Genomic DNA, 14,678 nt, shown 5'->3' on the forward strand with positions numbered 1-14,678 from the left:
GCACTCTCACGCGAATGGCCGCATCATCGTCGACCTCCACTCAGCCTACACCACCCTCAATTGGCGGTACTCTTTACGGTCGCTCGGTAGCCCGGCGGCTAGTACTTTAAGAGGGGTAGGTAACACGGCGAGTTACGAGACAAATACTCGGGAGAGCGGCAAGCCCGTTTCTGCACACGTGGAAGTTTGTGCGGGGCGTAACACGGGGTACATTAACGCCTGGTTATACAAGTACACTGAACAAAGCAATATTACACTTACGTAGCACTGGAAAGACTCGGTGGCAAGTCACACATTTTAACGAAAGACCGCACGAAATATCGTACGGCCGGTTTGGGCCGACCGGGGAGCTGTTGAAAAGATTTGAAGAAAGTTACCTATTGTAGTTAACGTGGAGATGACACGAAAGATGAATGCTCCCCGTGCGCGGGGCTGCCGGCCCAGGTCAGAGCTAGATTGCTACTGACTCCTCTCCCTGGCCACCGGGCCAGGGAGGGGGAAAAATCTGCGGGAAACTGCAAAGTGCAGGAAGATGATTCTGGCCAGTTTTTGTGAACGATATTGGTTTACAAAATGATTAGTTAATTAACAATGATTATTGGCTGTTTAAAAGTTTTAGTTTTTGATTATTTTATCAAATGCATGTTCACAAACTACCTAGTCGCGCAATGCCACACCCGGCCGGGCGCCTTGCACATGTAGGAGGCCGTGACTGACGTCACGCAGGTTCGTGGCACAGCACTGATCAGAGGTGTTGAGGACACATAATGGCCTGTGCTCTCAGAGGGAGCACCGACGACGGCGCCAGCTTTATTTGATAGGAAAAATTTTAGGACATTTTTCATCTGATTTTAAGCCTCAAATTCTTGGGTCAATTAAGATTGGAGACAATTTGTCAGTGAAACGGAACATTAAAACTGACGTCGTCCCAAGTGCTCCTCCGGCTCACTGAGGCCATTATTGCCCGTTGCTGCTTCAGGCTTGCGTGTGTGCCAGCGCCCGTGATCAAAAGTGTAACAAATGGCCTTGGCCGAGAGGGGAATGCCCTGCAGAGGCACCACCATAACAGTAATGTGCCTTTCATAAGGGTTTTATTTATGTAATTATGTGAGTGTGTAAATATCTATTTGTGTTGTGTACCTGTAGATGTGTGTTCCCGGGCGACTGAGTCGCGTCTCCCCGCTTGTGACCAGGTGGGCTCCACGCACTCGCACACGAAGGGAAGAGGGGGCATTCATGTGCGCACGGCAAGGGGGGAGGCCGCGGAGACGTCGCAGAGCATGGGTCGAGTTAGTCACCTGAGTGGGATGAGAGAGTGCGGTCGCGAAGTTGTAAGTGAGAGTCGAACGGACACTGTCAGTCGTGTCACCGTTGTCACGTCACCATCATTCGCGTTGTCAGTCATGTCACCGTCAGTTAGGTCACCGTCGTTCGCGTCGGCAGTTACGTCACAGTCTTTCGTGTCATGGTCATTCGTGTCACTGTCAGTCACGTCACCGTCGTTCGCGTCGGCAGTTATGTCACAGTCTTTCGTGTCATCGTCATTCGCGTCACAGCCAGTCACATCACCGTCATTCACGCCACTGTCAGTCGCGTCACTGTCGTGTCACCGCCAGTCAGGTCACTGGTAGTGTCGTGTCGCGCTCAAAGTGCGTGGAGCCGGGCCTCGCCCTGATGGACTGTCACAGATGGGGGCCGTGACAGCCCATGTACAGTGTGCGACGTGTGCAGTAAACACAGCTTAACATCAAAAACTCTTTTATTTCACCCGAGTTAGGGTAGTTCCCTTGCCACATGGCACGTACCCTCTCTACCGGAGCAGCTGGGCAGCGATTCCGAACCACGGAAACAGCCCTAACGTCGACAAAACATTTTTAATAATTCTTTGGTGCCGGAAGTCACACGACGGTAATGTTTCGGTAAAAGCTTGGAGATATTTAATTTATGAACTGTTGCTTTAATAATTTAGGTAAAAGTTTTACGTTTGAAAAAATAAAACAAATATAAATCAAAGATTGTAGTGTATATTTACAATAATTTATAAAATTATGTAATTAAAACATTTTATTGTGTTAGGCTCTGGCTAATGTTTCAAACTTCATTGCCATTACAATTTCGGATTGTTGTTATTTATAAAAAAATTTATCAATATTGTATTTACATTGCTGTGGTCCGGGTAGAAGTTTAGTTTTTGCTAATGATTTTTGCGTATGATATATATAATTGTAACTATAATGTTTATCTTCGATAACGGAACGTAATGATAAAAAGCAAATTATGAAATTGTTTATTTATAATTGAATATCTTACTCTGTTCATTATGGATGATGAAGAACTAACCAGGTTTGTTTGAAGTATAAATATTACGTTGTTAAGTCACGTTAAGGAAAAAAATTGTCTGGGAACAGATTAACCAGAGACGTCTCGATGCTAGGCTGCGTCCTGAAAAGTGTCCTCATGTAGCAAGTATGCAATTCGCACTGCATTACATACTTCAACCGATTTAATACGTATGTTATATGATGGATACTCAATGAATCCTTAGAGCTGGTCAGATTAGTTTAAGTTAATTGTAACCTTTAGCTACTTTGGTAATTGTCTACTAACATGAAAACACAATTTTTAATACGTGACTGGAAAAGTAATAGTAGTTAACTTATACCAGGACTCTAGCATGGCGGGCGCTGAGTTCCAACACAGGTGAAAATTTAAAAAATTTTTTATTACATGTGAAGTTCTTGAGAATATCTAAATGCACCATAACAGAATCACCATTAATAAAACAAGGGATTGAATAAATATATTTTTGGGTTTTTTCTTTAGTGTCACCCTTTAATTAGACAATTACTGTTACATTTATTTTTTGTGTCTCGGTTTGAAAGAAACATATTTGACAAGTTACAACATACAAACATACTACACTGTTATTGTGACAACTACAACATAATAACTAAAATTTGTATACAGAATCACTTGGATGAACTGCAAATGAAGCAAATATGCCAATAGTCATTTCGAGTTCAGCACCACACTTAATTATAATAAAAGTTAAACAGGTCGTAGAGGTATAATTTGGCATGTTAGTAAAGTTTTAAGCTGTGTCCAAATTTAAGTACACAGTTATATACTTGTAAACTTAAATACTTCACTTGGCCTCATGGTGTACTAGAGTAATTCGGTCGGATGCAGTTTTTTGCCAGTTAAATAGTGTGTTGATGTGTTGATAATATTTTTATTTCAACAAATTTTCACAATGTTTAGCTGAAATTAGTGATTTTGTACACTTCATTATCAACACACAAAATTATAGCAAATTACTTGAAGATTGTAGCTACCTTTGTTTAGTAGTTATGATTGGTATACTTATATGTATTTTTTTTAAATTCCTTAATAACATGATATTTTTTTCATTTAACTTAATGTTTTAGTAGTAATTGTGACCCAGAATGTCACAGTAAAAAACCCAAGAGCAGCAAAAATACAAATTCAAGTGTAGGATGGTGTATGTTTTTATTACGTTTACTATATATCTGCTAAGCTACGCATACTCTCCTTCTTACAATTGAGAGTGATATAGATTACCCAACAATGCGTGAACAAGCTTAAACAAGATTTACTTTACATTGTGACACGCCTAAAGAATGCAGGCACGCAGCGACTCACAAAGAAGTTGAAAACCAAACAAACTTTACAGGCTTTCTCCTTCACACTAGAACTAGGAATTAGCAAGTACTTATCTAGTCCTGCGAGCAAGTCTCACGAGGGAGCGTGCGAGCTGACGGGTTAACAACCAAGTACCACCCCTCTCTTCCTTCACCTCCACAGTAGATCGACGAACCAGGCAAGATCCATGAGTGCCAGGCAGGGCAGTTCCATACACACACACCTTCAAAAGCTTTGGCCACCGACAGATGTAATAATGACCAACAAATACATTTCAATCTTCCATAAATACACTCCTCGCTTGGCGGATGCTTTAATGCTACTCAACACTTACATTTGAGTAACACTGCACCAAATTCTTACAGTCCTCAGCACCAAATGCAGTTAGCAATCTCTACAGTATTATCAGGTACACTTACTTTCAGAGCCTGTAATGGTCCCAGAAAATAGATAGTAATAAATACCGCCTTATTTAATTTGTTTATTTGTTTTCTAAGTGTGTTTTGGCAAATATGTATAATTTAGTTGTTTTTGTTCAAAACAAACTCTTAAAAATCTTTGCTGGTTGGTGATTGGTTCTTTCAAAGACTCATAAACTATATAATGTAGAGCCTAATACTTTTTTTAATGTGTTGTAAATTGCAAATTTATTTTTGAGTATGCTTGTTGTTTTGGGATTGAAAACGTGTCAAATTTGATCTTCTGGGCAACAAATCAGTATAAAATAATTTGGGTGATGTCTGTAACAAGAAATAATTAAGGTTTTTACTGGTTTTAGCCTTAATTTTAAATGTTACATTAAACAGTAATTTAGGCTTTAAAATATAACAGCACTTGATAACAGTGGCGTAGCCAGGATTTGTGTATGGGGGGTGTTAAGAAGCATGCCCCCCCCCCCCCCCCCCCCGTATTAAAGCGGGGGGTCCGGGGGTCCTCCCCCGAGAAAATTTGGATTTTAAGGTGTAAAATAGTGCTACTTTAGCAGTTTTCGGTACTTAAATTTAAATATTGTAATGGAAAATTTTTTTTTAATTTTTAATATGAAATTTGTTTGGGTGATGAATAAGAAATTTAATTAAAGATTTGGTGCTAAGGGGGGGGGGGGGGGGGGGTTGACCCCCTAAACCCCCCCCCCCCCCCCTGGCTACGCCACTGCTTGATAATATAACAGAGCTTATTGAGCATTTAGAATTATTGTCTTATTTTAAATTTTATAAATTGACCTTTACATTGTGAATTTAAACACGGCTTATGTTTAGTATGTATTAAATGTAATTTTAAAAATATGGAAAACAAACATAGATTTTACTACAGCACTAAGATCAGGATACATGCATACATCACAAACTGCTTACCTGCCATTAATGACAAACAATGTGTAACATATTAAGTATGTGCTGTGACTGGTTTCCAGAATAATTATTTTTATCATAATACGGTTAAATTCTTTTTGAAATTTACACTATTTCTAACTTTTAGTTTAAAATGTGTGGGAATTCCTGCCACTTTAGTGGAGGAAAAATTTCAGAACTATTTTATGGTAGACATATATATAGTTAATAGTAGAGATGTTACTTGGTTATTTCCTAGTAGAAAAGATTTATTTATTTATTTATTTATTTTTTTTTTTAACATTAAAATTTTGGCTTCACCACCATAGTTGGATTATTGCATTTTAATGCCATTCTTTTTATCTAGAACAATTTCTTCGGACATTCCTTTGTATGAATATTAAAAAAAGTGAAGCAAATATTTGTATTTAAATAATAAATTACAAGCCACTTACCACATTTTTGATTCCTAAAGGAGATTTTTACTTCTGCAAATCTGATTGAGAAAACCTTTTTTTCTGTTTCTGGATTATGGTAAAGGTTAGAATTTAAACAATGATTTTGTTAGTGTTACTCTTATAACTTCTTGTATTCCTTTTTGGTTTCATTAATACTTTCGATTAGTAGTCTGACAAAGCCCAGGTGGTCTGAACTATGTTTTTTTTTTAAACAGACTGTATTTTTAATTTAGTTCAAGCAATAATATTTTCTCTGTTTAGGTTGGCAGAGCAAGAGATCCTCAGAGAAACCAAACGTGCTGCAGAAAGGGCTGCTGTGTACGGTGCCCTGGGTTGGATGAAATGTCCGCTGAGGCCAACCAACAAGCAGTTCTTGGTGAACACGATACTGCCGACGCTCTCCACCAGCAGGAGGCGCCATTACGCAGACAGGCGGGACTACTACCACAGCTACAGGTCAGACGACAGGTGGTCCACCAGCGAAAGGCACGGGCACCGATCCAGAAGAGACGGAGTCTGCGAGTCGAAAGACTCCCACTCGCACAGGGACAGTAAAGATCTGAACAAGGGTGATCGCGAGAGACGCAAGAACAGAGATTCTTCCCCGGCTCGTAAAATCAGGCTTTTAGATAGCAATAGCTTAGATATAACCAGTAAACAGCCGGTTTCCAGTGGCACAGAAAACAAGATTGATGCAGAAAAAAATTCCCACGGACGTAAGGAAGGTGAATACGCGTGTCATAAAAGTTCCAAGGATAGGTATTCTAGCACAAGTCATCGAACACACAAGGATGATAAGCATGCCCATAAAACTGACAGCTCACATTTTCATAAGAATCATGATGGGTACACCATTGCAGATCAGCAATTTAAAGATAAAGAATTGAAAGATTGTAAAACTGAAGTTCCAGAAAGACACAAAAAGAGTAGAACTGGTTGCAGATCCGATGCGATGAATGAAATTGTACACGATGAATTTGAAAACTACAAAGATAAAGGATGGAATGATAACCACAAAATATCTAACACTGCAAGTAAACTTCAACGTAATGACAGTGCTGTCAAAGATGAACTGTCAAATACCACTGAAAATAAAAGCTCTCAGTGTTATATAAGTAATGATTTTATTGGAAACGATTCTATTCCTTTGACTGAAAAGAACATCAGTAATTCTGAGTCAAATGAAGTCAAAAAAAATATTCCTTGTGATAGTGAGTATTCCAAGCAGAACAGTGGTGAATTCCTAAAAAAATTAAAGACATCTGAAAAAATAAAAAAGGACAAAAGCAAGAAACTAAAGGACCTGCATAATACACTAAAAGAAAAAAAGAAACGCCGCAAGAAATTGGTAGCATCCAAAAGTGATAAAACTGATGGATCAGGAAAGGTATCTGAAAATTTAAGGCAAGAAGATGATAGTTATGAGGAAAACAAATGCAGCAATGCTTTGAAAGTGCAGCAGTGTGCAGACACAAAAAACGGGATGCATGGTCAAGAAAACAAAGAATATTACAAACAGAGTCAGGTGCTGGAGAGTTCTACAAACAAAATTCAAGAAAGTGGGACAAAGCAAGCTAAAACAAAACTTTCTAAGGCCAGAAAAAATGAGATCAATAAAAATGTTAACCCAAAGGCAGAAAAAAGAAAGTTAAAAAAAAATTCTGTAGGTTGTATTTCCAGTGCGAAAGACGTTAACAAAAATTCTGGCTCCAATACGTGCAGTAATTTACAAGTAGAGAAACTATCAAAAAATAAAAATTTACAGGACAATTTATTGAATACTAATAATGCAAAACAGTGCAAAAATTTGTCAAGGTATGATAAAAATTCTAGTTTCCCAGGTAACAATGACGGGAATGGTTTTAACACTGAAAGTCATGGCATTAGAGATGTTCCTTGTACTAACATCACAAGGTCAGATAAAAATAAGGCCTTGGAATACAATGATAGGCATCACAGAGAGAAATCTAGTTGTTTGAGGGACATAACTGACGAGATGTGTCATCGAGACACAGAGAATAGTGAGCGAAGTAAACGAAGGTGGAGTGTTGAGAGTGACTGATAAATTGTTCGATTAAAAGACAGTGAATTAAATACATTTAAATGTAATTTGTGAGACAGTTTTTTTTTGTTTGTTGTTGAATGTCTTGGTAACTTTCTGCAGCAGAATGTAGGTGTCCAACAGAAGTGAACTAAGTCTGGAATTTAGTAAGCTTGTACAAGAAACATTTAGCTAAAGTTAAGTACCAAAGAATTGTGTAAAATATGTAAAATAAATCTTTAAAAAAATCTTTGCAAATATGAATGTAATGTGCTGTTAATGATGGAACTACATGTATGAAATATGAATTGTAAAAACACTTTAAGTATGAGGCAGGATCACCTTTGCATAAAGTTATCTGAACTGTTTTGATGTACCTAAATAAAATTTGAACTATGATTTATAGGACAGGCGTAAGTCTCATCATCTTTTGTCAGCAACACAACTGCTAGTTTACTGTTTTCGAGGAGCATGTTGATAAAGAATTAACGAGTGCAGCATATGGTCAGATAAACAGCACCAGATATACAGTTGTGTCTCGCTCATCCTACGTAAACGGGCCGGCAGAACATCCAACAAGCCAAAAAATGTCTGATAATAGAGATATGTAAAAAAAAAAACACTTACTAAACATCAAATGAACCTAATAATCATGTTTTACAATATATATATATATATATATATATATTTTTTTTTTTGTCGAAAACATTTTATATATATATATATATATATATATATATATATATATATATATATATATATAACTGTACAGTCATAGTAACTTATTAGCTGCAGTAGAGTAAGAAGCAACAAAATTAGACTATGCTCATGCTTGCAATTCTTGGTTTTTTTTTTTTTTTTTTTTCCACTGAGATGTTGGATAATGCAGGATGTCTGATAAACGAGACACTACTGTACTATTGCAAAATAGAAAGAAAAAAAAAGTCAACTAAGTCATGCAATAGTAATTTATTGTATTTTATCAATGTTAGTAGATATCCTGTTACAATTTTGTAAAAAAAAAAGTGAATTTTTTTACTGAAATATCAGATAGTTTTTATTGTAAATTTTTAACTGTATGGTCCTTTAAATATTTAAAATTTATTTTTCTCTTTCACTTTGCGGTTACACTGCAATTACTTATATTGGGAACATGTTGCAGCAGAACTAAGAAACAATAAAAAGTAGGTAAAAATCTACATATGTGACTGGCGATAATATAGCAAAATGACTTTAATCTTGCATTCTATGGTTTGACACATCTTCCCCCCCCCTCCCCCCATTAAAGCAGCTTATCATAACATGTATTAAATACCATTGTACTGAATATCAATTTATCTTTGGTATTCCTGTAAATTTAAATCAATGCATAATAATCTGGCAAAATTGCTTATTCAGGATAGCCTTGGCCCTGAACACACCAGATTACAATCTTGTAGTGTACCAGTTCACAGAGTGGTCTTGATAAAGATAATAACAACACTAACTAACTATTTCTAAACACCCTATTATCTATAGGGGAAATGTCTCTAAGCTGAGTAAAACATGGGAACCAGTTATGAATAATCAAAATACGAACACCAGCAGAAAGCAAGACAAGAAAAGCCATGCAAAGTCTACCTTTGATTGTGTAACAATAGCCAATGAGACATGGTCAACCATGATTGGCAGATACAGAAGCCAGTGGCATTTGGGTAGTACTAGAGCCAATAGGGAGAGACTTAAAACCCTACCACCTATCAGCTCTTACATTGAATCTCAATCTTGAGAGCCAATACAGTTTACCAGACAATGGCCATAAAAGCTTGTGAACAACTGTTAACCAAACAATTGTTAATTGAGAAGCCTAGCGCTTAAAAGTCCACAACGTATGTGATATGTATTTTTGACCTGGAACTCATTAAACTGAGAATACTTGCCAAAGCAAATAACCATTGTGGCATTCTCCATTCTGGTTTGTTATACATATACATAAAACTAAATAGATTTAATTTTCCACGTTTAAAATATTCCGGTGCGCATCAGAAGGGTAAACACAACAGGTTACTGATGCACTGAGAAGTTTAATTTTCTTTCAAGCTGAGCTACAGATGAACTGTCAATACTATTTCCAGCTTCTCATTGTTTGTTTTGGTGATAACACTTAAGCATTTGAATGTTAGTCTCGCTCCAAATAAATCTGCAAAATTCCCCGATGATCAAGGCCAAGAAAAATATGGGTTAGTAAATTTACGTAAAACAAAATCAAAGAGAATTCACGTGTAGTTTTTTTTATTTATCAATAGCATGTTTGTGCGAAAAGTTATATTATATTCTATAGATGTATTTGAAACATCGCATTTTCACAAATCTGAAAGTTCCGAAATACTTAGCTGTCATCCTTGCACACTTTGTTTTGGTAGGTAGGTGATCAATAAGAACAAACTTTGGTCATTCACTATTGTAAAGATAATGCCTTTGGCCAGTGGCTCAACAGACTTCATAATTATAGTAAGAGTGCTTTCTTCAGAGTCTAACATCTGATTTAATCAACTCGCAATACTATCTAAGCTCTGAATTCCTGTTGGTCGGTGCTCTTCAATATGGGCATTCTTCTGATCTACATATTCTGTAATCTGGCACAGATTGAGCCACTTGCATTTTTTTTCTTCTCTTGGTGGAATGGGGCAAGATATCAGAAAAGAATTTATTTATTTATATTCAAACAGTATATTTTAAACAAAACACTTGTGTAACATTTCTTGCCATAGAGAAGCTTATTACAACTTGGTTTTTAACATTAATGTACTGTGTATTGATTTTTTCCTTTGTTATTCCTGTTAAATATACAGAAGACTCCCAATCATCCGGTGTAATAACTGAAGGGGTCCACGAATAATTAAAAAACACTGAAAGCTATGTCAAAAAAAACTATTGACTAAAAATTTTTTTTGTCCAGACTATCTAAACAAATACTGCATAAGGTTGTCCATAATAGGTGTTAAGAAAAAAAATGCAGTATATATCACTAAAACATAGCTGTATTTTACGTCCAGCTGGTCAATATTTTTTTTTTGAATGACAAGTACCACTCGTTTGTGTTTATTATTGGAAATTACTATCTGAAGATTACAACAGAAAATAAATACTACTGCGATGTGACTGCTGCCTTGAAACTACACGGGCCAGTTATCGCTCGCACGAGTCACGGAACAACTGCGTCGTGTCAGCGCCAACCTGACCGCTGCTCACAAGAGCACGTGGAACACAGGCGCAGGTAGCTCACAGGGGTGTGTTTTAATTTGCTCTAGCAGTTTCGAAGTTCATGATGCATCACTAACACATAACCAACTATGTATGAATATGTTTGGCAGCATTTTTCATCTTGAATCACAGCATAATAAACACATCAATAGATCACAAAAAAGAAAATAGGTAAACAGTCAAAAATTATTTTTGTGTTTATGGAAGTGATATGTGTCATGGATAATTTCAGCTCGGATAATCGGGAGTCGAATGATAATCCGGCACGGACGTGGTGCTGAATCAAAGAGTTGTTACTGTAGTTGTTTTTGAATGAAACTATTTTCTACCCCAACTCATCCCTGCGCTGCTCTCGAAACGTCTGCACCCAGACTGCGCGAGTCGTTCACGGCGTTCGGTCACGGTCGGGCGACCCGAGTCCCTCCCTCTCTCTCCACTTGGCCTTCATCTCCCTCAGTCTGCGCTGCCTGCGCGCTTGCTCGCTGGCCTTCCGGAGCTCCGCGGCGCGGAGCTGGCCCTCGACGCTGAGATCTCCGTTCTGCAGCCGGTCCAGCCTCGCCACCAGGAGATCGTGGGCCAGCCGGCGATTCTCGTCCTGGCAGCGAGACTGGTGGCACTTGACCACAACTCCTGCGGGCAGCGCACCGACACACCTGATTAGTCCGCGAGGCTCTCCTACACAAGACGTCCAGCACCGGGGAAAACAAGGAAACACCTGAAACTGTCACAAGGAAATTCCATTTTTTTTTTCTGTTGGAAAAACAAGAAAATAACAGCAATTAAGGCTTGTTCAAGGGAAAAAAAACTGACCTGCAGGCAGAGAATCTGATCGTGATCCTGTGGTACATTAAAACAATGCAAAATTATCAAACAAGGTCAAATAATAAGAAATCGAAACATAATTTGCAAGGCAAAATTTTAAATAAAACCAAATTAATCAATTTACACAAAATGGTATCGTCACTTGGTACCTACTGCATACCAATACCATATAAATTACGTTATTTTATATTTACAAATAGCATTGAGAAAATATCATTTTTTTTTTCTGTAAACAATTTAATTTTAAAAAAATTAATGAAAAATAAAGTCCTTAACTACATAAAAAGGATAAGTTGATGTGTCTGCACTAAGTACCGTGCACATTTAAAAAAAAATATTGAGCACGTATTGTTGAAAATCAACACCACCTCAAATGTGTTTAATACCTGAGGGCTTATGCATCAAGACCACGCAGTTGTTGGTCTTATTGACAGCCTGACCTCCTGGGCCACTGCCCCTCACAAATTTCTCCTCCAAGTCTTCTTCGTTCACTTTGGGCACCCTAGAGTAGTCCAGCGTGTGCTTTGCTCTCGACGAGAGTGCTCGGCTGCTCTCGCTTGCCGCCAGCCATCGACACGGACACAGGCCGTGCAGAAAGTTTGCAGCGCAACGGGTCAACATTTTGTTAAATAACTCTCTTGGTTTTGAGAAGCAACTCCCCTTTCTGCGACAAAATCGTAATGCAAAAACAGTAAATCCTCTACTTTGATTAAATTTACTTGTATTACATTGCTAACATTTACATTTAAAAATGAACTTAATGCAAGATAAATTGCCAAAGCATGATAACACAAAAATCATGGTACTTACACTGAAATGAAATTTTATGTCATCCAAAGTTTCCAGTTTTTTATTGTTTCTAAACTCGGTCTGTACTCGCTTGCAGAAGTAATCCTTGTCGGTAAGCTGCAGTCTCTGACCGTAGCGCAGAAGGTCCCGATACAGCTTTAACACTTGAAGTCGTGCCGGCACAGACATGGTCTTATGCAACCTTTTCTTTGGACAGCTCTGCCAAGTAGCTGGCTGTTGGGAAGAGTGTGAGAAATATATGTTAGTCTTCTCTTCTAGTTTTCTTAATCACAACTCCACAGTCATGATAAAAAAATAACTATCATAATATGAAGTGGTAAAAGTTCCATATCATGTATCTAAGTTATCCTGAAGGCATGATCCTGTATACATTGATCCTACGGTACATGATGCTTTCTGTTTTAATCTACTTAATGGGCTACATCTATAGATACTGGACATAATACAAACTTGTGATATAACAATGAATTATGATTGCAAGTTGAATAAGAAAAAAAATTACACAAGACCTGACATAATTTGTTTGTATATAAAAATAGGTTAGTTAACCAACAAACTACTTGATTTCCTGCTGTGCATTGTAACAAAAGTATTTTTTTGTCTACAATTTTTTTTTATTCTGAACGTATACACCTATTTTCTATAAGTATTACCCACATTTACATACCATACATGGACGTCTTTCAATAATTATTCACTGTCTCCAGAAATAATCAGGTTAACAATATATAAAAATTGTTATTACATATAATTTTTCTTGGGTTGTTTCATCCAAAAATGAATTCATTAGTATTCATGCACCACGCTCAAAGTATAAGCTGATAAATTATAAAGCAAGCACGTACGAAACAGAGAGGCTTCTAACCACTTCGAACAAACATAACCTCAAAGTAAGCTAGTATTATCGGATTATCGAGCAACAAGCTTTTTTTTTTATTATTATTTTGCCAAAACCACGAAGGGGGGAGGGGGGAAGTTGCCTACGGCTGAAGCCCACGGCCCTCGGTCCATTTGAAATCAAATTCGTATGTAAATTTAACACCCATGCCTTGCCCAGGACTAAAATTCAGGAACCCTCGCACCCATAAAAAAGCACCCTAAAATTGTGAGCATAGAGTAAATAAAGTACTAGTACAGAGAGGACACTCAATGCTATTGCAGTTCAACGTTTTTTTATTCAGAAATGCCCTAGTTGCTATACAAAAACGCAAACTTGACAAACATTAAAACGAAGTTGCAATGGCTTAAAACCGAGATAAAGTACCTATTGGAGTAAGACTTACGTTTAAAATTATAAGTAAATTTTAAAGTGTATAAAATGTATAATAGAGTAGTTTGTCGTCGTCCGTCCGAAGGCCATAAAGCCCGGCCTCCACCCGCCAGTATTAAACCCCGCTAACGGAACGCAACCCTAGCCCAGGTCACGTGAGTCAAGCGAGCCGTCGACGTCGGTGAGTGTTTTCACATATTACGTCCATATGACAACTCCACCAAACAGTTCTTATACATCATTAATTACTGGGAGTAATTAAGTGATTTTTAATTAACAAAACAACCCTTAAGAGTGAAAGTGCGTCGTAGGGGTGCAGCGGTTTTCCCCGTGGGAAACTGCAATTAATAAACGTTCGGAACATCTCTTGCAGCCTTCCGCCAATAATTAACCACAGCATAAATCAACCTAATTAACCTCCCTGTTTTCACCTGCAAATAGCCACCTGAGTAGTCAACAAGTGACAGACAGTCTCCAGCTTGACTTTCTATTTTCAAATATTATTAATCTCAATTTTATTATGTATTATTATTATAGGCCTTCCGCCAACTAATTCAGACAGATGTCATTAAGTTACGAGGGTTCTAGAAATAATAATGTCTAATTATAATTATAAATTTGGAATAACGGCACATTAGAAAGTTCGGCGCGTCATGACGCTTCCCCCCTTCCCAAGCCGGCACAAAGCGGCAGTAGAGTTTTTCTCACGGGCCGGGGCGGACGTGTGATCCCGCGGGGAGACTTCAACTTTTGTGCTCCTGATTCTTCATACTGGTAAATATCATAATTCATTAAAACCTCTTTCCCCTCTCCCCGTGTGCCCCTGTGCCCTTTTCCGGTGCAGGGCTTAACCCGGCCGCGTTAATTTTTGCTCGTCGCACAACAACGGTTCGCGACACAGTCACTTTACGGTCCGGGCCGACTCCCGCAAACAGAACTTTATATAATTCGTCGAGCAGACGCCTGCCGACTACAAACTTAAAGACTTGTCTCTTAATATTACCTTCGTGGGCCCGCTCACAGGTGAGCCCAGGCACGAA

At 38.0% G+C, this 14,678-nt stretch overlaps 2 protein-coding genes across 3 annotated transcripts; one reads left to right on the forward strand and one right to left on the reverse strand.

Annotated features, from left to right (window-relative positions):
- The first annotated feature begins 2,122 nt into the window (after nt 1-2,122).
- On the forward strand, nt 2,123-7,903 carry LOC134536933 (uncharacterized protein DDB_G0283697-like). Of its 2 annotated transcripts, none has more exons than XM_063377030.1 (2): nt 2,123-2,343; nt 5,714-7,903. In XM_063377030.1, exons 1-2 carry the CDS (start codon nt 2,321-2,323, stop codon nt 7,512-7,514), a joined length of 1,824 nt encoding a protein of 607 aa, XP_063233100.1. In that variant the 5' UTR covers nt 2,123-2,320; the 3' UTR covers nt 7,515-7,903. The 2 variants fall into 2 exon arrangements, with proteins under 2 accessions (XP_063233100.1, XP_063233101.1); XM_063377031.1 differs by lacking the exon at nt 2,123-2,343 and adding an exon at nt 2,359-3,841.
- Nucleotides 7,904-8,338: 435 nt separating this feature from the next.
- Nucleotides 8,339-12,217, reverse strand: LOC134536934 (mitochondrial translation release factor in rescue). The gene is made up of 2 exons (XM_063377032.1): nt 11,945-12,217; nt 8,339-11,366 (listed from the first exon to the last, which is right to left on the reverse strand). The coding sequence occupies exons 1-2, from the start codon at nt 12,177-12,179 to the stop codon at nt 11,122-11,124; spliced, it is 480 nt and encodes a 159-aa protein (XP_063233102.1). The 5' UTR covers nt 12,180-12,217; the 3' UTR covers nt 8,339-11,121.
- Nucleotides 12,218-14,678: the final 2,461 nt, after the last annotated feature.

The sequence above is a fragment of the Bacillus rossius genome, chromosome 11, assembly GCF_032445375.1.
Source record: "Bacillus rossius redtenbacheri isolate Brsri chromosome 11, Brsri_v3, whole genome shotgun sequence".
Lineage (NCBI taxonomy): Eukaryota > Metazoa > Arthropoda > Insecta > Phasmatodea > Bacillidae > Bacillus > Bacillus rossius.

Excerpts from the sequence above, each read along its gene's own strand:
- LOC134536933 (XM_063377030.1), top strand. The coding sequence starts at position 2,321 with ATGGATGATGAAGAACTAACCAG. Across the intron at positions 2,344-5,713 it reads GATGATGAAGAACTAACCAG|GTTGGCAGAGCAAGAGATCC; the intron begins GTTTGTTTGAAG and ends TTCTCTGTTTAG.
- LOC134536934 (XM_063377032.1), bottom strand. The coding sequence starts at position 12,179 with ATGTTGACCCGTTGCGCTGCAAACTTTCTGCACGGCCTGTGTCCGTGT. Across the intron at positions 11,367-11,944 it reads CTTGATGCATAAGCCCTCAG|GAGTTGTGGTCAAGTGCCAC; the intron begins GTATTAAACACA and ends CGCTGCCCGCAG.